Source organism: Trachurus japonicus, chromosome 1 (assembly GCF_045865225.1).
Source record: "Trachurus japonicus isolate A0001 chromosome 1, Traja_1.0".
Taxonomy (NCBI): domain Eukaryota; kingdom Metazoa; phylum Chordata; class Actinopteri; order Carangiformes; family Carangidae; genus Trachurus; species Trachurus japonicus.
Window position 1 is genome coordinate 35,262,561 of NC_140907.1, and position 22,846 is coordinate 35,285,406.

A 22,846-nucleotide genomic window follows, 5' to 3' on the forward strand; every position below is an offset into this window, starting at 1 on the left:
TTACTCAGTTTAATGCTCTTAGTGGCCTTTAACAAACCTCATTTCCCATAAGCCCTAGATGCTGAACTAACACCACGGTCGTGTCGTGTCTAATGGGATTCCCACTTGTAAACAGGATTTCTGTCAACATCTGAGTTGTAAATGGGCTACAACCAGGAAGGCTGAGTATTTCTGAAAGCTTCAAGATGTCCAACTCAAGAAATACAGAGCTGGAATGACAACAAGTCCGTTATTAAAGGAGTGACATGTAAAGTTCCTTCAAATGTCAAAGCTTCTGTCAAATGCCATGAAGGATCTAAAGGGTAAACCCTTCATGGTCCAACCTATCTCAGAATTCCTTGTGCACTGCCAATGACAGCAAATGCACACAGACAGTGCACCTCTTTTAAACATTAGCATTATGTGTAATCTCAGTTCAGCAGTGTTGTGGTAGTTCCTAGGCAACAGGAGCTACCCTTTACAACACAATGGTATCAATGGGCGCAACTGGTGACACGCCGAGAAAATCCTACATAGACCAGACCGCCTCATTTCAGTTTGGCCTTCGTAGGACTTGTTATCTAGAGCACAGTCCACGTCTAGCTGTTAGCCTGCTATCTTCTGTAGCTGAACAGTTGTGCTCTTGGCAAATAAAGAAATTAAGGTTATTATGGAACCTGCAATGTTTCTTCCTGACTTGTAGGTAATCATCTGTTATTGCTAACACGATGTAGTGCAAGCAAAAAAACCCAACATATTGCTATCTAGCACCGTAAAGGCCGCTGTAATGATATGGTGCTACATTCAAATGACGTGGAATAGTTTTTTTAATCACTTTGTTTAAATCAATCTCCTGCTTGTCACTATCAGCAGCATTTGTCTTGCCTGGTAGTGCAGCTAATGTGATCATTTTTTGTCTTTCCATTGTGTGTAGTCAGCATTATTTATTGATTAAGGCAGTTGGACTCTCCAGTCTTTCCCCTCATTCCCTTCCCTCCCTTGTAAATAATAAAGGCGTTGTCGATATGATTTGAACGCAGCTCCAGTAGTGAGTGGTCCACTTACATAAAACCTCTGTTGTTCTAAAGGAGGTTTGCTTTAACTTTGAGGTACTTTTAGTGTGGTTCTGCTGCACTCATTGTTTCTAAAGCTGCAGAGCTGTAACAGTTGAATGATGCTGTACTAGGATGTCCCAGAGAGGGTGTTGACCAAATCATAAAACCATGGTCTTATCCTTAGTCTCTCTGGTCTGGAACCACCAGTACACTATGACTAGACTACAGACCACCAGTGCTCTGAAGACTCTGACCCCATCTTCCTTAGTTATTAACATAAACGATGTGTTCACTACTTTTAAACCACAACCCTGAATGAACACACTGAGATAAAAAGTTGCTTCAACCTGACTCAAGGAAGCAGACTGATCCTGGTGTTTGAAGGCCTAATTGACTATCACACTTTTATGTTTAAATGCAAGAAAAAACTTTTTTTCTTCGAAATAAAACTCAAATATACCTGGTTGTTGATGTAATCTGGCAAATTGCACTCTGTAAACAGTCACTGGGAGTAAGAAATTAAATAAAATACTCCAACCCTATAAGCAGATCCTTGAATGATCTGACCCTTTGTCATTTTCATGCAAGATGTTGTTAATGATGACAGCATCTGATTGGTTTTAAAATAGATCCATGAATGCAGGTGAACCATTTAACACCCCAAATGAATATAAAAGTCACTGATTGAAGAAGTTCTTCAGCATGATGATGTGATGTCAGGTCTCAAACTGAAAACACAACTTAGTGAGTGCAGTTTGTGTCAAGAACCAGGTTACAGTTGGTTGAAAATCCAGAAAAACAGAATCTTTCTAACAAAATTAGCCCAGTTCTCATCTTGACGCCAACTTTTTTTACCTGTAAATTGGCAAACCTGTACTCACTGAGTGATGCCCTCAAGTGTCTGAAGAGTCCCTATAGAACCAAGGGAGACGGAGGCTCATTCAGCCCCCTGTGATCCATCTTATCCTGGGAGGAGTTTAGGTTTCGATGGGTTGGGCCTGACCGAGGAAAAGGCCCCGATGTGGGTGATAAGGTTGGGTTCCACGCTGTGAGACTTTTCTCCAGGGATCGTCCTCGCCATGTGATACAGGACAGTGTCCTTGGCATTCCCACTGACGCAGAATGAGCCATCCAGATACTCGGCCACCCTCAGAGAGGCATTGCCAGGATACAGCATGGCAGGGGTGCAGCACTCGGTGGCTGGGGAGACGGCGTAGAGCTGTGGGGAAAGTCTCCGCACCTCGAGAAGGTAGTGCCGCCCGAGAAGCTCCGCAGCAGCCATGAGGTAAAGGGTGAAGAAGAGGAGGTGGCCGACCGACACCGTGAAGGAGAAAGAACAGGGGTTCCAGTAGGGAAGGGTGAGGAGGAGGGCTGTCGCTCCAACCAACCCAAGCCCTACCCATTCAAGGATGCGGTAAGGCTCTGGGTTCCAGTAGCGCTGCAGCCTTTCCGGGTGGTACAACTTGACGTAAAGACTCTGGAAGGCAAAGCGACGTGACAGAAGGTCCTTTACAACTTGGAAAAAATCCTGTCTCGGCAAGGCGTCATCTTCTAGGACAACCACGTTCTTGGGCTTCGCCAGCTCCCATCCCTTGCGGAGACAGAAGACGTAATCCCTCTTCTCCCTCTCGAAGGTGTTGACTCGTTCCCGGTTTGCCTGCTGCTCCGCGGGGGAGCGCCGGACCACCTTGAAGTGCGCCTCCAGCAGCTTGGCGTCCTGGTTTTCCTGGGGCCCGCTTTCCACATCGCAGACCAGCACCTCCGCGCACCGCCGCTCCCCGCAGCCTCCCACGATGCCGCTCACCCGCTGCATCACCTGGAGCAAATAGTGGAAGTCCCGCCCCTCATTCCGCCGAGCCGTCACCACGGTAACCAACAGCTCAGGGTGCTGGGCAATGTCGCTCAGCCTTGAAGATGCCGCCGCCGCGGTGGAAGCACTCTGCCAGAAGCGCAGGGCGTCCTGGCCTCGGTTCAGACTCTCCTGCAGGACCCCTTCGCTCATGGAGTCAAGGTACATGGACTTGATGAAGTAGTAGGAGAAGAGCAGCTGATGGCAGCAGAGAGGAAGAACAACGCAGAACGTGATGACCGACAGGACGAGGGCTTGAGTGACGGTGCTCGACCATCGCAAGTACTGACTGAAGAAGGCTTTCCATCGAGGCATTGATGAAGCAGCTAGCTGTCTGGAGCCAAGTAGAGAAGTCAGACAAAGACGAAATGTTGCTGCTCAGGAGATGGGGTTAGGATAGGTCAATGTTTACGGCGTCCCAGCATGCAGTCTGCTTTATAGACCATGGGAGTGAAACCCAATGAACCTGCTGTGACCTGATAGCTCTCTGGAAAATGAGTCCAGTGTTGGCAAAGCTTCATGTGAAGAGAGAGGGGAGAGTTTCAGCCCGGTCCTCGTCATCTGTGTCTGTTCAATGAAACAAGAGGAAGGTTTAACTCAGTTATTGTTATCATCATCATCATCATCGTCTTCGTAAAGCACATCCAACTGACATGCATCTAAACAAAAACAAATCCTTCACCACATTGTAATCTCTACAGCAAAAATGGCTTTGTTTGAATTTCCCATGGATGTGCTTTGTGAAGATGACCTCATGGAAAGGTTGATAATCTCATCACCGTTTATCATGTTAAAGGGATAGTTCACCCAAAATTTAAATTTCACTCATTATCTCCTCCCCCTCATGTGGACTAAGGGCTGGGAGAAGTTTCAGAGTCATCCGTGGCTTCTCTGAGTTACAGGGGGTCTCGGCGTAGCAGTGCATGTCCATATAACGGTTGCAAATGGATACCAACTGTCTTCGCAACAAAAAGACACACCAAAAAACATCCAAATACCTCCATGCTGCTCGTATGTAATGTCCGTCTTGTATTGAAGCCCCGAAATGCGAAACTGTCCTGAAAAGAATTAAATAAGTCTATTTTTCAAGCTTGTTTGTAGCGGAAGCTCCTCTTCCCGGTTCGTCAAATTTGGACGAACCAGGGTCTGTCCTCTTCCCAGTTCGTCCAAATTTGAGGAACCGGGAAGAGGAGCTTCGAGAAGCTTCCGCTACAAAACAAGCTTGAAATATAGACTTATTTCATTTTTTTCGAGACAATTTCGCATTTCGGGCTTCAATACAAGAGGGACATTACATACGAGCAGCATGGAGGTATTTGGATATTTTTTGGTGTGTCTTTTTGTTACGAAGACAGTTGGTATCCATTTGCAACCGTTATATGGACATGCACTGCTACGCCGAGACCCCCTGTAACTCAGAGAAGCCACGGAGGACTCTGAAACTTCTCCCAGCCCTTAGTCCACATGAGGGTGAGTAGATAATGAGTGAAATTTCAATTTTGGGTGAACTATCCCTTTAGCGGAGCGCATCAAACGGAAATGCACACCCCTTATCTTTGATAACAGTTCTGAAAACTCTTCATGCATAACCCTAACATTGTGCCATAATGTAAAAAAAAACCATACAAACTTGAACCTGTATCTGTCTGTTTGTGCAATTAGACTCAAGACATTCAGCCATTTGAGATATTTGGAAAATCTGGGATTTAAAATTTAGATAAAGTTGCTTGAAAAGGTTGGAGAAAGCAGTGTGAATGTGCAAATATGGAGTCACTGCAGGATTTCCAAAAATAACACCGACAGCGGGAAAAATAAGTATTGAACGTCACGTGTCAACATTATATTTCTAATGGGGTCATGGGCATTACATTTTCACCAGATGTTGAACCCAAACAATCCAAACATACAAAGAAATCAAAACATACAGTATATAGTATGTCCATAAATGAAGTTCTGTGTAATAAAGTGAATAAGTATTGAACACAAGAAGAAAAGGTGGAGGTGCAAAAAGGAATGGAAAGACAAGAAAGCAGCTGGAATCAGTCAGTGTTTAGAAAGTGATCCATACTGACGACATTGGTTACAGAGTTCTCGACAGGGCTCTCGCGACGTGCAGCAGTTTCGATCATTGCATGGTCATTGTGCAGCGTTTTTTTTTTTTTTACTGCTCTTGTTGTTGTTTTTTCTATCAGTATAGACGCTTTCTTAAAAAAAAAAAAAAAGCCGTCTCGATCGTCACGTAATCCCGCGATCGCCTATTTACCACTCTTTTTTCCGGCCGTTTTTCCGTTTTTAGTAACATTGGGTTATAAAAATGCATCTTATTTTGGGGCTTTCTCTTAGCGTCACATGATCCTGCTTTGAGTCTGACCAATCAGCACAGAGTAAAATCTCAAGCCCCACCGGGACTTCTTCAGGGCCGATCCGAGTACCTACCCCCAGGCAGGGACTCTGTTCCTGTAAGCGGCCCTGTAGGGGAGGTTCCTGCAGTGGAGACACGCCTATAGTCAAAAGAGTTGTCCGAGAGCCAAGGAGCACTCACACAGAGCTGTAGACTGACCTGGAATCAGCAGGTAAACAATGAGTTATGCACTCAACCACCATGGCCCCTATGCACGCTCACCATGCAGGCGTCTTGTTGCTGTCATTACCAACAAAGGCTGTTTAGATAAACTTTGCTAAGCGTGATCCCTGTGTCCATCCACTTTATTACACATATTTAATTTATGAGCAAAAATGTTTAGATTTATTTATATGTGTGGATTACTTGGGTTGTTACTAACATCTGGTGAAAATTTTATGTATGTCAATAGCCCTATTAGAAATATAATGTTGGGGCGGTGCGTGGCGCAGTCGAATCCCGCGTCGGGCAGACCTTCCCTGCATGTCATTCCCCCTCTCTCTGCCTCCCCCTTTCCTGTATATCTCACTGTGCTATCAAATAAAGGCAAAAAAGCCAAAAAATATACTTAAAAAATATATATATATATAACGTTGACGCGTTCAATACTTATTTTCCTTGCTGTAAATATTTGCACTCCTCAGAAAAATCCTCATTCCTGTTAACTTCATTAATATGGATCTTAAACCATTAACTCTACTAATCAAACCAAATCAAATCAAACTTTATTTATAGAGCACTTTTCCTACATAGACATGTAACACAAAGTGCTTTACACACAGAAAAAAAAGAGGAAGAAGAAAAGAAAAGAAAGAAAGAAAAAAATAAATAAACTAAAATAAATAGGAACATAGAAAAAACAATTCTATGTTCACAAGTACTAAAGTGAACCTCAGGGGATTTCTATACAGAGCATGTTGGAGGGTGAGGACTTGCTGACTCTTGTCTTCGCCCTTTTCTTTCATATTTTGTCAGTGGGTGTAGTCGTTTTATGACCATTCACAAGACGAGAATTAAGGCCTCATCCTCCTGCATTAAAAATTACAGAAACTTTCACAAAACGTAATCACTTTTCAAATATTTTACATATATTTTATATTGTTTATTTGCGTTTCTATTTCTGCCACTGACGTTTATCTTTCTATTCAAATTTTCTCAAGCACTTTGTAATTCCTTGGGCTACATAAATACCAGTAAACTTATATTACATGCAGAATGTCTCATTCTGCGAATCTTGGCATCTTTTATTGTGATTTTTCTAGTTCTTTGCAGAAAACATTTCTCTTTTCATGTGCTTATAGCTGAGAACTTAAAACTTTATCTATTTTCTTTTCTTTTACTTTTATTTGCTCTTGCTTTTAACTCTGTTTTTAGTGTTTTGTTTGTTTTTATTCTGTCTTATGCTTCTTTTTTTAATGTTTTGTCTTTATGTAAAGCACATTGAGTTGCCTTGGTATGAAATGCGCTATATAAATAAAGATGCCTTGCCTTTGCGGCCATATTGTGTCATGTAAAAGTTAAAATTCCTTTAATCATTTGTTTGATGTTCACCAAAACTTGACCCTGTTCAGAAATCAAAACACCAACATCTGGATTACTGATAACGTGAACCTACACTTTAACATGTGTTTATGCACGAACAAACTGCTGTATTCATGCTATAGCCTATGCTGATTACCTATGGAGAAGATTTCAGCCATGTGGTCTTGAACTATAAAAAATACATGAGGTCCAGCCAGAAATGAAGAGGTGTCCTCCTCACTGCTGTGTTGGACATTAACATCAAACCACATGTAGGCTACAGCCATTTTAATTCAGTGTTGTTGTTATATGCAGCTGGTTTACTGTAAAACCACACACACACACACACACACACACACACACAGTGAAGTAGCCTAGTAGTGATAGTGATCCTGTGTCTCTGTGAGTGGAAGTGAAAACAGATACTGCTCCTTCCTCACACCAATAATAACACATTGCGTCATAATAAACACGTTCAATCATCATCGATCAGATCAAACACATGGACTATTATGGACTATTATGGCTACAGCGTCGACTGCTGCTCGCTTTTACTCTGACAGTTTTTTTTTTATTATCACGTCGCTTCCGGTACAATGTGTTTCCACTCAGTCAAACATCTCGGTGTCTGAATCAACCGACCGACCGACCGACCCCCCCGCCGCCTCTCGGCCGGGGGAAGTGGAGGGGAAACCGGGGAGGACAGGCCGCTGTTTACAGGGAGAAGGAGGAAAGCGGAGGTTTGGGACTCACGTACTGTTGTGTTGCTGCTGCTGCTGCTGCTGCTGCTGCTGCGGTGGTTCAGTGGTCGCTGCCATGTCCTAACATCAGCTCTGCCTCCCTCCCCTCCCTCTCTCCGCCCCACAGGTACCGTAACGCACCGGCACCGCGGCTCCGCTACCGTAACGCTGCAGATAGAGGCGCACGGAGATGAAGCATGGGTCTATTATAAGACATGATCCATGGGATGAAGGCCCCCAGCTGGCCGGCATGTGGAACTGCAGGATCTATGTTCTCCACTTTGTATGGGACCGGCAGTGGTGGACAGTAACGGAGTAAATTTACTTGAGTACTGTACTTGAGTAGCTACATATCCAGAGGATTTGTACTTGACTTGAGTATTAGATTTCTTTGGTACTTATTACTCTTACTTGAATACATTTCCAAGACAAATGTTTTTACTTTTACTCAAATTAATTTCTAGGAAGGCTGAAAAGTACTCGTTACTTTCAGGTCTTTTTCTAAAATCCTATTGGACACAAGCTGTGTTTGTCAAAGAAGGAAACCCTAACCCCTAAAAGCAGCACATCAGTGCAGCTGCTTTCAAAGAGTTCATTCTCAGAAACAGGAGTTAAAAGGTCCTTACATTCATTTAGAAACAATTATAGTAATTCATTGATGTGAAAATTAAGAAATTTACTCTTACTCTTTTACTCTTTTACTTAAAGTAAATTTAAAAGCATGTACTTTTGGATACTGAAGCACCTTTAAAAGCAAGTACTTTTTTACTCTTACTGGAGTAACATCGTCGACTGAGCTACTTTTACTTGTAACGGAGTAAATTTTGACCAGTAGTATTTGTACTCTTACTCAAGTACTGGGGTCGAGTACTCTGTCCATCTCTGGGGACGGGGGAACATAGAACCCTATTTTAGAAAAAAGGTCCTATGTTCCCCGCTTTTCCCCAAAAGGACCCGGGGAACATGCAATTTTTGTACCCATACCTGAAAGTGGAGTTGTGACTTTGCAGATTTTTGCCTATTTCTGAGTGAGAAGTGGAATTGTCCCATTGGTTGGGTTTAGGCAATGAAGAAAGGAGTTGGTTAAGTTTAGTAAAAAGACCAGGTAGAGGCTAGACAGGCCAGATAGAGAGAGAGAGAGTCCATCGACCAGCAACAGCGGTAACAGTGGGGAATATAGGACCCCTTTTCAGAAAAAGGGTCATATATTCCCCAGTATGTATTGCGAACATAGGACCCTTTTTGGTCATTAACAGGCAGCCAATGCAGAGACTTTAAAATTGGTGAGATGTGGACTCTCTCTACTTTTACTGTTATTACTACTACTACTACTACTACTACTACTGCCACTGCTACTAATACTACTTCTACTCTTATTACAAAAATCTGACACTACTGCTACTGTTACAGTTAAGGTGGCACTGCAGGACCTACTACTACTAACTGTTACTACATCTACTATTACTACTACCACTACTACTGTTACTATACTGATACTATTACTACTTCTACTTCTACAACTGTCAATACCTCTTTTTTTCTTCTTCCTCTTCTTCGTCATCATCGTCTGCTTCTTCGTTATTTGGGTTTTCAGGCAGAAATGTTCTGTAGTTGGAACTTCTGCATTTTTGTTGTGACGTTTCACTTCTGTGTCGAATGTGACGGTGAATAAACAAGAAAAATGTTTGGATCCCTTTTTTAATCTGACAGTGAAAATAAGGAAGAATGAAAACAATGAGGTAAGAAAAGAAGAACAGGTGACACGGTCACAGAATAATGAGTCACCAAAGTTTACACCGGTATTCATTTATTTGACATGGAGTCAGTTTGGATTTATTAAAGGGATAGTTCACCCAAAATTCAAATTTCACTCATTATCTACTCACCCTCATGTCAACTAAGAGCTGTGAGAAGTTTCAGAGTCCTCCGTGCCTTCTCGGAGTTACAGGGGGGTCCGCGCAGCAGTATTTGTCCATAAAATGGTTGTCAATGGATACCAACTTTCTTCGTCCAAAAAGACACACCAAAAACCAAATGTCCCTCTTGTATAGAAGCCCCGACATGAGAAATTGTTCCGCCGGTCAGTGCAAATCAAGCATGATTTGCAGTGACACAGGAAGCGCAGTGAACTGAGACACTGGGAGCTTCCGCTACAAACAAGCTTAAAACATAGACTTATTTAATTTTTTTCGGAACAATTTTGCATTTCAGGGCTTCAATACAAGAGGGACATTACAGACGAGCACTATGGAGGTATTTGGATGATATTTGGTGTGTCTTTTTGTTACGAAGACAGTTGGTATCCATTCACAACCATTATATGGACAAATAAAATATATGTCTATACTGCTGTGTGGACCCCCCTGTACAGTAACTCAGAGAAGGCACGGAGGACTCTGAAACTTCTCACAGCTCTTAGTCGACATGAGGGTGAGTAGATAATCAGTGAAATTTGAATTTTGGGTGAACTATCCCTTTAAACTTTGCTGTTTCTTTAATGAACATTGTTTTTATGAATGATGAGCTTCTTGTTCTCCTCTGTAGCTCCTCCATCAGAAAGCCTGTCCTATGTTTAGTGACAGTTCCTGTAGACACTCTGAGCTCCGGTGACAGTGATCCATCACCAATAGTAGTGACAGCTTCCCTACCGAGCTGTGCCAGACCGAGCCGAGCCAAGTCGAGCCGTGCCAGGCCGAGCCGAGCCGGTCCAACAGTCTCCTGATGACCTGGTAATCAAACCGTCCCGCCGAAGCGTCCTGGAGCAAAACACTGAGGTTTACTGAGCCGCCACAAGCCTCACTAACATCTGCTTTCATTTTTAATGATGACTCAGAGTTTCCCTGCAGTGTCTTTACTTTACTTTACTTTACTTTACTTTATTTGTTTATTTGGTCGGGACAATGCATATTAATGGACAGTGAGTGCTAGAGTACCCACAGTAAATACACCGGACTTAGCACATGTGCTAAATTACATCCGTATATAGTCCCCAAAACAATACAACAAATTAACATAAAAAGTCCAAAAAGACAGAGGACCATTAGATAACAGGAAAAGTACATTTACAGTACATAGTTACAGGGTTAGACATCATTCTATATATAATCTATATAGCTGGAATTAAAATGTATGTCTATACAGTTGAGCTTGACATGATTCATTTTAAATATAAAAATATAAATCTATACAGTTGAGCTTGACATGATTCATTTTAAATATAAAAATATAAATCTATACAGTTGAGCTTGACATGATTCATTTTAAATATAAAAATATAAATCTATACAGTTGTGCTTGACATTATTCGTTGAATTATAAAAGATATATATATATATCTATACAGTAAGTTGCAATTGACATGATTCATTGAAATATAAAAATATATATATCTATACAGATGTGTCTGACATGGTTCGTTGAATTATAAAAAATATATATTTATGTAGCTATGACTGACATGATTAATTGAAAAAACATAATTACACATGCTCTAACAAGCAGTGCATCTTAATGGGGGACTATAATTTTCAGCAGCGGATTAATCCATGATATCTCAGAAGCCTCTTTTATCAAAGCGCCACCTTCAGGACAGATGGAGTAATGATTCAGATGTTGTTTTCTGCTGTAGGCTCCCTCTACTCCATGATCTTCTGCTGCAGTGACACCATGAGCCGAACGGTGTAGCCTAACAGGCCGTTTGGGGTCTTGATCCACCGGGACTGTGGCGTTTATCATCTGATCATGAAGTATTCAGTGGCCGAGCTGCGAGTCCTGTTGATTGACCTGAAGATTAGATAACACAGTGTCTCCCCGGCAAACGGCCCCATTACCTGATAACACCATCAACGGGACAATAGAGCGGAGCGGACAGGAGGAATTCACCTGCAGCTCAGGTTGCATCGCTTTGTAGAAACTGAACCCTGGAGCAGCAGGTGTGGGGGGGTCAGGAGGGTCAGGACAATCCAGGAGCAGCAGGGAATAGTACTATACTACTACTATCCTTGGGCTAATACACTCAGATGATGAATCAAACTATAGACTAGAGGTACAAAACTTAATCAAGTGGAGTGAGAGCAATAATTTAATTTTAAATGCCTCCAAAACAAAGGAAATTGTGTTTGATTTTCGTAGGAAAAAGGTGTCCCATCTCCCTCTCACTATGTAATAGTGTAGAGGTCGAGATGGTGAGTAATTTTAAATTTCTTGGTGTTACTATCACCAGTGATCTCAGCTGGCATCTCAACACTAGCATCATTTTAAAAAAAAATCTCTTCAACGGCTTTTTTTCCTGCGCAAACTTAAAGCAGAAGTAAGCGATATTTTTGTGTTTAAATAAGTCTTAAATAGTTATATCTTCCGACAGCAATCACTTATATAGAGTGTTTGGTCTGAAACACGGGTCTGTCAGTCCCTCTGCTCTGCTCTGAGCCGAGGAGAAAACTTTCCTTGTATCCTACAACCTTTATCCAATGAGGAGAGAGAACGGCATGAAGGGCTGTGTGTGCAGCCAAGGGACGCCGTGAATGTGGGCGGTTATGGTGCGTTCAAGGCAACCCGTAACTCGTGTTTTTCCGACCTGTGAAGTGGTACCAGTTCGATCTGGTACGAGTTCACGGGTTGGAAGTTACGAGTGGCCGTTATAGTGACTTTCACAGGCAACAGGACGAGTTACGGGTTGCCTGGAACGCTACAAAGTCGTAAGTTGTAAGCGATCCAGTCATTTTGGCTAATGCTGCGTTCCAGGCAGGCTTTTGAAACCGTAAGTTACGGCTTCAAGTCACAACTTACGACTTTGTAGCGTTCCAGGCAACCCACTCGTGTTTTTCCGACCTGTTTTACCGGTGAAAGTCACTATAACGGCCACTCGTAACTTCCGACCTGTGAACTCGTACCAGATCGAACTGGTACGACTTCACAGGTCGGAAAAATACGAGTTTCCTTGAACGCACCATAACAGTCCTCGTCCCTACGTCGCCACATTCACGGCGTCCCTTGGCTGCACACACAGCCCTGCATGCCGTTCTCTCTCCTCATTGGATAAAAACTGTAGGATACGAGAAAAGTTTTCTCCTCGGCTCAGAGCAGAGCAGAGGGACTGACAGACCCGTGTTTCAGACCAAACACTCTATGTAAGTGATTGCTGTTGGAAGATATAACTATTTAAGACTTATATTAACACAAATATATCACTTACTTCTGCTTTAAGGAATTCACTTCAAACTGCCAGATTCTATCAAACTTTTATTATTGTGTTATCGGCAGTGTTCTCACCTCCTCACTTACAGTGTGGTTTGGGAATTTGACTGTACGCGATCAGAAATCTATGAGAAGAATTGTCCGTAAGACCACTGGTATTGACCTGCCAGATCTTGAAGTCATTTACAGGTCCAGGCTTCTGTCCCATGCCTCAGATATTATAAATGACCCCACTCACCCTGCCACTGCTTTTTTTGCTCCTCTCCCGTCGGGTAGGCGGTATCGTGCAATAAAATGCTCTTCCTCTAGGCATGCAAACAGTTTTTTTCCTCGTGCTGTGCGCAGCCTGAGCAAACAAAAGTCGCATAATTAATTCTTTTTAAAAAAAATTTTTATTATGCTCCTGCAGGCGCCAGTGGCAGGCACCTTGCACTTTGCACTCTACAAAGTAGCCTATGCATTTTTTTAATATGTACTGTACTTTTCCTATGTGACCATCAGCCTATCCATGGGGGCAGATTGTCCATTTTTATTTGATCTATTGTATCTGTTTATTGATTGTTTATTTATCTGCTTATTGGTTGTCTATTGTTCTATTGTCTTAAGTGTTTCTTTTTGAGCTCTCGTTAACCTTTTTCCAATGTGGTCTCCTTCCACAAATGGCAAATAAACTGACTCTGACTCTGACTCTGAAATCTGTTTGTCTTTCCAGTGCATATGGAAGAAGAAGCTGAGGTCACACAAGTTTTGCTTTGTTTTGTTTAAGTACAAAAACAACAACGTTAAATTTTTTTCTTTTTTGTTTGATAATTTTCTTATTCGTGTCAAACATTTCGACCAATGATGATGATGCTTGATGAAAAGTTCCAGCATGGAGAAAGTCATTATAGTTCATCATGTTTCTGCAAAATTTTGTGTCGGCTCTTCCAGTCGATGTTGCAACAACTCCAAAACGCTCTGGTGGACAAGTTGTGACCTGCACATTCACCACGCTATGAGATAATAACACAACGTTACCAGACAGAGTTGTTTTAGAGGGAAATTCATGCAAAACCGCTGATGTGGGTTGCCTTCAGGGACAGTTTTTCATCATCAGTCTCTGCATTTCCCTCTAAAACAACTCTGTCTGGTAACGTTCTGTTATTATCTCATACTGCTGCTATGACTATAGGGATTATGGCAATGGTGGCAATTTGACAAAATGTTGAACTATCCCTTCAAGGTTCATCCTCTGGGGGACATGAACGTCTTCACTGAACTTTGAAGACAGGTGAGTCGTGTTTTTGTTTCCCCTTTTGTCTCCAGACGACTTGACTTGATGGTCTAAAATGTTTTGTCTTGTGTTACAACAATAAGGTTCATAAATAAATCAGTGTGTGTGAGTCTTCACAGCACACACACACACACACACACACACACGCACACACACACGCCTTCTGTCTGTAGTTTGCAAAGGAACGGTACAGGAGCTTCTGGTTCTGGTATACACTGCAAAAACTCAAAATCTTACCAAGAATATTTGTCTTATGTCCAGTCAAAACAAATCTCATTATACTTAAAATAAGACTCATCACATTAAAAGTAGATAGTTTTTAGACACTTTTTACATCTTTCAAGCATATTTTCACTTAAAATAATCTGATAGTGGAGCAAGTTTTTCTTTCTTATTACAAGCACAAAAAAACTTGCTTCACTGGCAGATTTTTCTACTTATTTTGAGTGAAAATTTGTTTGAAACAAGTGAAAATGATCTAAAAACAAGTTAATCTTTAGGTGATGAGTCTTATTTTAAGTGGAAAGAGATTAGTTTTGACTAGAAATGAGACATTTTGACAAGAAATAAGACAAATATTCTTGGAAAGATTTTGAGTTTTTGCAGTGTAGAGACAGAGTTGTGGACGAGGTCTCGGAGGTTTTGCAGCGTCCTGGTCCTGGTCGTCCTTTGTGACTCGTCTTCAGAGGTTGTCTCGTCCGTCAGTGAGCAGGTTTGCAGGATTGTGTGACAGCGGCAGGAAACCAGATCCAGCTGCGGCGATTATCTGAGGTGTTTGTCCGACAGCAGATCAGCTGCATGCCTGTCGTTTCCATGGCGCTAACGTTGTTTACAGTGAGAGGTGTGATGAACTGACCTCAGCTCAGACGTTCGCTCATAAAACAACAGAGAATAAAACTGTCATGTTTCTACTTAAATAAAACAACTGCTGTCAGAGGCATTCAATCAATCAGTCAATCAGTCAGTCAGTCAGTCAGTCAGTCCGTCCATCCATCTATCTAGTATTGGTTAGTATTATCATACAATGTTATATTATAGTATAATTATATAATAACATTGTATAATAATATTGATATTATATTAAATAATAATAAAAAACTTAAACATGTCAATCATGTAAACAGGTTATACAGTAATATAATTACTATAACATACACTGCAAAAACTCAAAATCTTACCAAGAATATTTGTCTTATTTCTAGTCAAAATGTAATTTCTAGTCAAAGCCAATCTTATTATACTTAAATAAGACTCATTACATAAAAAGTAGCTTGTTTTTAGACACTTCTTACTTTTTTCAAGCATATTTTCATTTGAAATAAGTAGAAAAAATTTGATAGTGGAGCAAGTTTTTCTTCCTTATTACAAGCACAAAAATCTTGCTTTCACTGGCAGATTTTTCTACTTATTTCAAGTAAAAATTTGTTTGATACAAGTGAGAATGATCTAAAAACAAGTTAATTTTTAGGTGATGGGTCTTATTTTAAGTGGAAAGAGTTTAGTTTTGACTAGAAATGAGACATTATTTTGACAAGAAAGAAGACAAATATTCTTGGAAAGATTTAGATTTTTTTTTTTGCAGTGTACAGAATAACATTGTTATTATTATTGGCAATAGAAGTTGGTAGGTTTAACTCAGTACCTGAGGATGAAAGACTATGCACATTATGTAATTTAAATGTAATTGAGGATTAACTGCATTTTGTGTTTCATTGTCCGTTATATGATGAAGCCAGAACAGGCAGTTTTTGTTTCAGAAAATGCAAAATGTGAAACCTGAGTTGTTTTGGGTTGATGATGAGGTAAAGTTGGAATGGTTCTTCAGAAAAGAAGTCTTCACTATAGCTACTTTCATAAAAAGTGCCTGGTCAAAAAGAAAAAGTGAATTATTTATGTGAATTCCATGTGGTTTCTATTTTTGTTTGGTTTTGTCTGTGCTCTGATGATTTTGTTTGGTGTCTAAATATGATGATAATGTGTCTTGTAACTAAGCCCTTATAGGCTGGGCGCCTTAATTGGTGCACGACACGTAAATAAATATAAATTCATTCATTCATATTATTATTATTAGGCTATTATTGTTACTGTTACTCGTGACTCTGTGTTGCTGTTGTTATTGTTGGTCGGCAGCAGGTTGCCATGGTGATAAATCGGTCACGCTGTGGTCAGACAGACAGTGATAAGAGTGTGTTTGGCACCGATCGAGCCTCCATCTCTCGGACACCGACCAGACCTCCGCAGCTCCGCCGGAGAACGGGCTCTGCCGCCGGGCGTGTCTCAGCTCGGACTCGGACTGATGGGGATGATTCCGGTTCTTCCAGTCGTCGGCTCCTTCTGGTTTAAACGGCAGCAGCAGGTCTGAGTGACTGAGCTTCAGTCTGAGCAGCAGCAGCAGCAGCAGCAGCAGCATCATGGCCTCCAACACCGCCACCATGGGGAACCTGCCCAGCGGGATGGGGATCTGCTCGACCATCCCGGACATCCTGTACCTACCGGAGCTGGTAAGAAACACAGCGGCTGTCTGTCTGTGGAGGTTTTTTATGCACGAGAGAAACTTTGGTGTGTGTGTGTGTTCGCTCCGCTGTGCGCGCCGTGCCGGCACCTTTACGCAGCTTTTACGCACGGATGAAAACTGCCTTGTTGAACGGTTCATGTAGGCTAGAGAGTCCGAAAGTAAAAGTTGTGTTTCCTGATAGCTACAAAGATCGAGTGGAAGCTCGATCTCCTCTTAGTTTAACACGTTCATTAAAGAGAAAATGACCTGAAATAACCTTCTGTGTCAGGTTGTTGTGAGGGCAGCACCAGCACCAGTGACGTTGAGAGAGAAAACAAGCAGAACCTGCTGCAGCTCACCGATCTAAACTCTGTCTTTACAGCTTCTGGCACTACAAAGTCAATATATTTGTCAGTGAAAATTTGCATAAAGAAATCTTATCAAGTGTGATGATTCAATTGATCCTGATACTGTTTTGATTGTATCTGTGATGTTTGTAAACGTAAAAAGTGGGAAAACAATTATGAAGCACATTACTGTAAAATGATAGTTTACCATCTATGATGCAGAGATGTGTAGAGTTGTGTTTACAGTATGCAGTTATTTATACAGTTTATCGTGTATTATTGTTTAGAATGACGAGGATAAAAAAAAAAGTGTGAAAAAATATTATTTTATTACAAAAAGCATTAGTTTCATTGTGGCATAAGATCGATTTTATGACTGGTTTCGGGACTCCATATGGATGACGTCCCAACACCGGCCTAATATTGGCTTTATGCTGGCCCAAGTCTCAACTCAACTCAACACAACTCAACTTTATTTATATAGCACTTTAAAACAACCGCAGTTGAAAACAAAGTGCTGTACATAGAGACGTAAAACAATTAAAAGCAATAAAAAATATAAAACAGACAGTAATACAGTTGTTTCATTATTTTTTAAAAAGCAATTAGAAACAATAAAACAATAAATAAAAGCAAACCATAAAACACTAAAACAAGAGCAGAATCTCATGCAGAGTTGAAAGCCAGGGAGTAAAAATGGGTTTTAAGACTATAGTTTTAAAAATGGACAGTGAGGAGGTTTGTCTGATGTGCAACGGTAGCTCGTTCCATAATTTTGGGGAAGCAGCATAAATAACTGCCAGGTAGTTACATAAGGAGGTCAGAGGTCAGAGCAGCCAGATGTGAAGAAAGAGCAGATTGAAGCTACGTGATGATATGAAAAGGCTAGAAATGTTTCTGAGGTTACACCCAGACAGTCAGAGGAGGAGGAATGCTGTAGGTGCTTTCTAATGAACTCATGCATCAACACACACACACACACAGTATGAGTGTGATGGGGATGGGTAGCAGGTGGAGCTCTATGAATAATGGAGACTGTCAATCATCTGAGGTGTAGAGTGAACGAGAGCAGGAACGCCCGGCTCAAGCTGCCGACCAAGTGGAATCACATGAATGGAGGAGAGACCACCTCAACTAACAAAAGACTTTTATTCTGAAAGAACTCAACTTAAATCACTCAAGGCTGCAGCAAAGGTCACATCAGGTCGCTGAGCTGTGAACATGACGAGCTCTCAGAGGCCACATGACTAAATTGAAATGAACACCTGGTCATTTAGATGATTCGTCTTGTCTTGTCTTGTCCTGTGTCCCCTTCAGGGTCGGTCAGGAGAAACCGGACTGAACTTTTTACATAAACATGTTTTTTCAGTATTTTCTTTACAAACATCAGGATCATCACCTTCTGTCAGATCTGATCGCTGTGATGGGAACGCGAGGAACTTGGCTCTGTTTCAGCCAGAGTCCTGGTTCCTCTTCATTCCTGCTCATCACTCTCCTCCTCCTCATCATCCTCCTCCTCCTCCTCCTCCTCCTTCATCACAAATACTCAGTGGTGCATTCAAGAACCCTGTAAACATCTGAAGTGTGTCACTTGCAGCAAAGCTTTGGCATTTAGATTCATCTGACTCTTCTATTACAGTTATGTATACAGTATATAATATATTTTTTGTTTAAATTTTAATTTTAATTAAAAAAAAAAAAAAAATTTTTTAAAAAGAGCTGTGGTTTCATTGTGGCAGAAATCCAGCACAGCTGGTTTCTGGACTTCATATGAGGTGCCAACACTGGCCTGATGTTGGCCTAATGTTGGCCTGATATTGGCCTAATATTGACCCAATGTTGGTCTAATATTGACCTGATGTTGGCCTAATATTGACCCGATGTTGGTCTAATATTGACCCAATGTTGGCCTAATATTGACCCAATGTTGGTCTAATATTGACCCAATGTTGGCCTAATATTGACCCAATGTTGGTCTAATATTGACCCAATGTTGGCCTAATATTGACCCAATGTTGGTCTAATATTGACCCAATGTTGGCCTAATATTGACCCAATGTTGGTCTAATATTGACCCAATGTTGGCCTAATATTGACCCGATGTTGGCCTAATATTGACCCAATGTTGGTCTAATATTGACCCGATGTTGGCCTAATATTGACCCGATGTTGGCCTAATATTGACCCAATGTTGGTCTAATATTGACCCAATGTTGGCCTAATATTGACCCAATGTTGGCCTAATATTGACCTGATGTTGACCTGATGTTGTCCTGCTCATCACTCTCCTCGTCCTCTTCCTTCACAAATACTCACTGATGCATTTAAGAACCTTGGGACATCTGAGGAGTGTCACAGCAAAGACATGAGTCATGAGTCCAGGTGTGCATCTGTTTTTTGAAAGCTCTGTCTAGTGGTGTAAATCCAGCACCACCTGGTTACCCAATGCCGGCTTAACTCCGGCTCAACGCTGGCTTAACGCCGGCCCAATAGAATGAATGAGCGCTTTGTCATTTAGATGCATCAGAGCGTCCTCTGTCGAGACTCTGTTGACTAAACCATCTGGACTGAGTATAAACAAACCTGCTGATCGGGTCGGACCGGTTTCTGGTCTTAACCTGACGTGACTCAGCACAGTCCAGGGTCAGATCAGGTTTTAGAGAACTGTGGAAAAATAATCTGTTAAAATGATCAATCAATAATCAGGAACCACAGATACCAAACACCGATTTTAAAGGGAGAGTTCAACATTTTGAAAAATTGGCCCATTGCCATAATCCCTATAGTCATAGCAGTAGGTTCTTTACCTTTAATTGTCGGTGCAAGCTATTTTTAGAACGGCGGAGCAGAGCCGTGAGCTGCTCAGAGCTACGCTACGGAGGCTCATGGGATTTCTCTTCTTGGTTTCCCTCATCAAACTCATCAAATACACAATCCAACAACTCCACAACGCTCTGGTGGACAAGTTGTGACCTGCACATTCACCACGCTATGAGATAATAACACAACGTTACCAGACAGAGTTGTTTTAGAGGGAAATTCATGCAAAACCGCTGATGCGTGTTGCCTTCAGGGACAGTTTTTCATCAAGCAGTCTCTGTATTTCCCTCTAAAACAACTCTGTCTGGTAACGTTGTGTTATTATCTCATAGCGTGGTGAATGTGCAGGTCACAACTTGTCCACCAGAGCATTGTGGAGTTGTTGGATTGTGTATTTGATGAGTTTGATGAGGGAAACCAAGAAATCCCATGAGCCTCCGTAGCGTAGCTCTGAGCAGCTCGTGGCTCTGCTCCACCGTTCTAAAAACAGCTTGCACCGACAATTAAAGGTAACAAACCTACTGCTATGACTATAGGGGTTATGGCAATGGGCCAATTTGCCAAAATGTTGAACTATCCCTTTAAAAACGGTCGATGAGCTGATTGATAAGGGATCGGTGGCTGCCTGCAGGTCTTCGGCGGTCTGGTGTGGATCCTGGTGGCCTGTACTCTGGTGGTGCCGGCCAACCCTCAGGGCTGGGTCATGTTCGTGTCCGTCTTCTGCTTCGTCATGACCTTCATCTGGATGCTGGTGTTCGCCTGCGGAGGTCACCGCAACAAGGGCAGCTGGGCCGCCGCCGTGAGCACACACACACATACACACACACACACATACACACACACACACAGCTACAGTACTACTACATGTTGCTGTTACACTGCAAAAACTCAAAATCTTTCCAAGAATATTTGTCTTATTTCTTGTCAAAATGTCTCAATTTTAGTCTAAACTAAACTCTTTCCACTTAAAATAAGACTCATCATCTAAAAATGAACTTGTTTTTAGATCATTTTCACTTGTTTCAAACTAATTTCCAATTGAAATAAGTAGAAAAATCTGCCAGTCAAAGTAAGATTTTTGTGCTTGTAATATGAAATAAAAACTTGCTCCACTATCAGATTTTTCTACTTATATCAAGTGAAAATATGCTTGAAAAAAGTAAAAAGTGTCTAAAAACAAGCTGCTTTTTAGGTGATGAGTCTTATTTTAAGTGGAAAGAGATTAGTTTTGACTAGAAATAAGACAAATATTCTTGGTAAGATATTGAGTTTTTGCAGTGCACTAAACTACTAGAAAACTTCTGTCACAGTAGAAACTTATCGTTACAATAAACCAGCGTTACTGCAGAATTATAACTCCTCCTCTTCCTGTTCTTTCTCTTCATGTCTCTTCCTCCTCTTCGTCTTCCTCCCATTCCTCCTCTTCCTTCTTCTTCCTCCTCTTCCTCCTCCTCCTCCCCCTCCTCCTCCTCCTCCTCCTCCTCCTCCTCCTCCCTTCAGGACTTTGTGTACCACGGCATCGCCGCCTTCTTCTACCTCAGTGCTTCCGTTGCTTTGGCCAAAGTGACTCTGGACATGAAAGACGGGACGAGCTTCAGGAACTACCAGCTGGACATCTCTGCAGTGGTGAGTGGGCGGCGCTGTGCACCAGTGAACGAGCTGCTGAGGTCCAGGTCCAAGTCCAGGTCCAGGTGGACAGACAGACGTCCTGAGTCTGACGTTAGCTGTGTTCGAAATCACCCCCTATCACAGATGTAGGCTAGTGCACTATATAGTGTGTTCACCATTTTGTAGTGTTGTTCGAATTCTCCGCGATTAATTTCATCCACTATGTAGTGGACGACAAAACACCCACAATGCACTGCAAAATTGAGTGAACAAGTCTACTTTCTACTCCCGCATCCCACAATGCAATTGCAGTCGTGTGTCAGAGCTAGCTAATTAGCATGTTAGCTACGATTTCTTTAGGTTAATTACCAATAAACTCCTCAGACGTATTTGCCTTCGCTCCGCTTGTCTCGCCTGAGGAGCAGGAGTCGGGCGAGCAGCATCCGAACATTAACAGGCAGCATTAAATCAGTCTAATTAAGAAACTGTAGTAGAATATGTAGTAAATACGAGCTAACGAGCTAAGCTAATAACCACAGAGCCGTTACGGTGTGGCTAAGACCCAGAGGTCTCATAATTGGCTCTAGAGGCTTCTCGAAGATTCGGCTTTTTGACACTACACCTTTTTTGTAATAAACTCTTTTTACCGTCTACAAAGAAGACGTGTCAAAGTGGTCATCTTTTCATCAGCATCAACATCAAAATATACACACACACAACAGTAGTTTACCAAACCAAACGTCCGATATTTCAACAGTTTATTGTCCGAGAAACACAACCACACAGAATCACATCCTAAAATGTTCCCGCAAGTGTCTGGTTTTTCTTATTTTATTTTTATGTGTCCGGTTTGTTTCATAAATCCATGGTTTGTTTACATGATTCTCGGCGCGTCTGCTTCCGTCACAGCAACACCTGGCGCATCAGCTGACGCAACCACGTCCAGAAAATTACCGTCTAGTGTCCGAATTCTCCTCCCGTCGTTCCCTATACAACGTATACATGATGTAGTGGATAGGGAGTGAGTGAATGAGTGGATGATTTCGAACACAGCTCTCGTGTCCCTCTCTGCCTCCTCAGGTTTTCTCCTACGTGGCGACTCTCCTCTACTTCATCCACACCATCCTGTCGGCCATCCGGTGGAAATCCTTCTGAACCTCCACGACACAAACTGGTGTTCATTCATAAAGCTGAGACACAAGGACATGAGGGGGGAGGAGGAGGAGGAGAGGAGGAGGAGGAGGACAAACAAACGGCTGGAGAACAGTTTCACTTATTTATTGCACCAGAACACTGTGAAGTCACATGATGATGATGATGATGATGATGTCATCGGAGTAGGAGCGATTTTTAAAGATGGCGTCCACTGTGTCTCTGTCTGGACGCTGAGAGAGAAATAATAATACATTTAAAAAATAAAGATAAACTTTATTTATAAAGCACTTATTGTAAAACACTAAAAACAAAGTTGTTGTTTTTTTTTTTTTACAAGAGGAGAAAATGTCGCCATCTTTGTTTGTTTGTTTGTTTTGCCTCACTTCCTGCAGTCCGATTCTCAGTCGC

The 22,846-nt window shown here is 41.8% G+C and overlaps 2 protein-coding genes across 2 annotated transcripts; one reads left to right on the forward strand and one right to left on the reverse strand.

Moving 5' to 3' along the window:
* Positions 1-312: 312 nt before the first annotated feature.
* On the reverse strand, positions 313-3,446 carry pgap4 (post-GPI attachment to proteins GalNAc transferase 4). Its single transcript, XM_085786107.1, has one exon. The coding sequence runs from the start codon at positions 3,196-3,198 to the stop codon at positions 1,996-1,998; it is 1,203 nt and encodes a 400-aa protein (XP_085642233.1). The 5' UTR covers positions 3,199-3,446; the 3' UTR covers positions 313-1,995.
* A 12,917-nt stretch (positions 3,447-16,363) lies between these two features.
* LOC146992406 (myelin and lymphocyte protein-like) lies at positions 16,364-22,488 on the forward strand. Its single transcript, XM_085792629.1, has 4 exons — positions 16,364-16,515; positions 20,307-20,474; positions 21,176-21,301; positions 22,364-22,488. The coding sequence occupies exons 1-4, from the start codon at positions 16,426-16,428 to the stop codon at positions 22,436-22,438; spliced, it is 459 nt and encodes a 152-aa protein (XP_085648755.1). The 5' UTR covers positions 16,364-16,425; the 3' UTR covers positions 22,439-22,488.
* Positions 22,489-22,846: the final 358 nt, after the last annotated feature.

Coding starts and splice junctions, on each gene's coding strand:
- pgap4 (XM_085786107.1), bottom strand. CDS start 3,198: ATGCCTCGATGGAAAGCCTTCTTCAGTCAGTACTTGCGATGGTCGAGC.
- LOC146992406 (XM_085792629.1), top strand. CDS start 16,426: ATGGCCTCCAACACCGCCACCATGGGGAACCTGCCCAGCGGGATGGGG. Junction 20,475..21,175: donor AGGGCAGCTGGGCCGCCGCC/GTGAGCACACAC, acceptor TCCTCCCTTCAG/GACTTTGTGTACCACGGCAT. Junction 21,302..22,363: donor AGCTGGACATCTCTGCAGTG/GTGAGTGGGCGG, acceptor CTGCCTCCTCAG/GTTTTCTCCTACGTGGCGAC.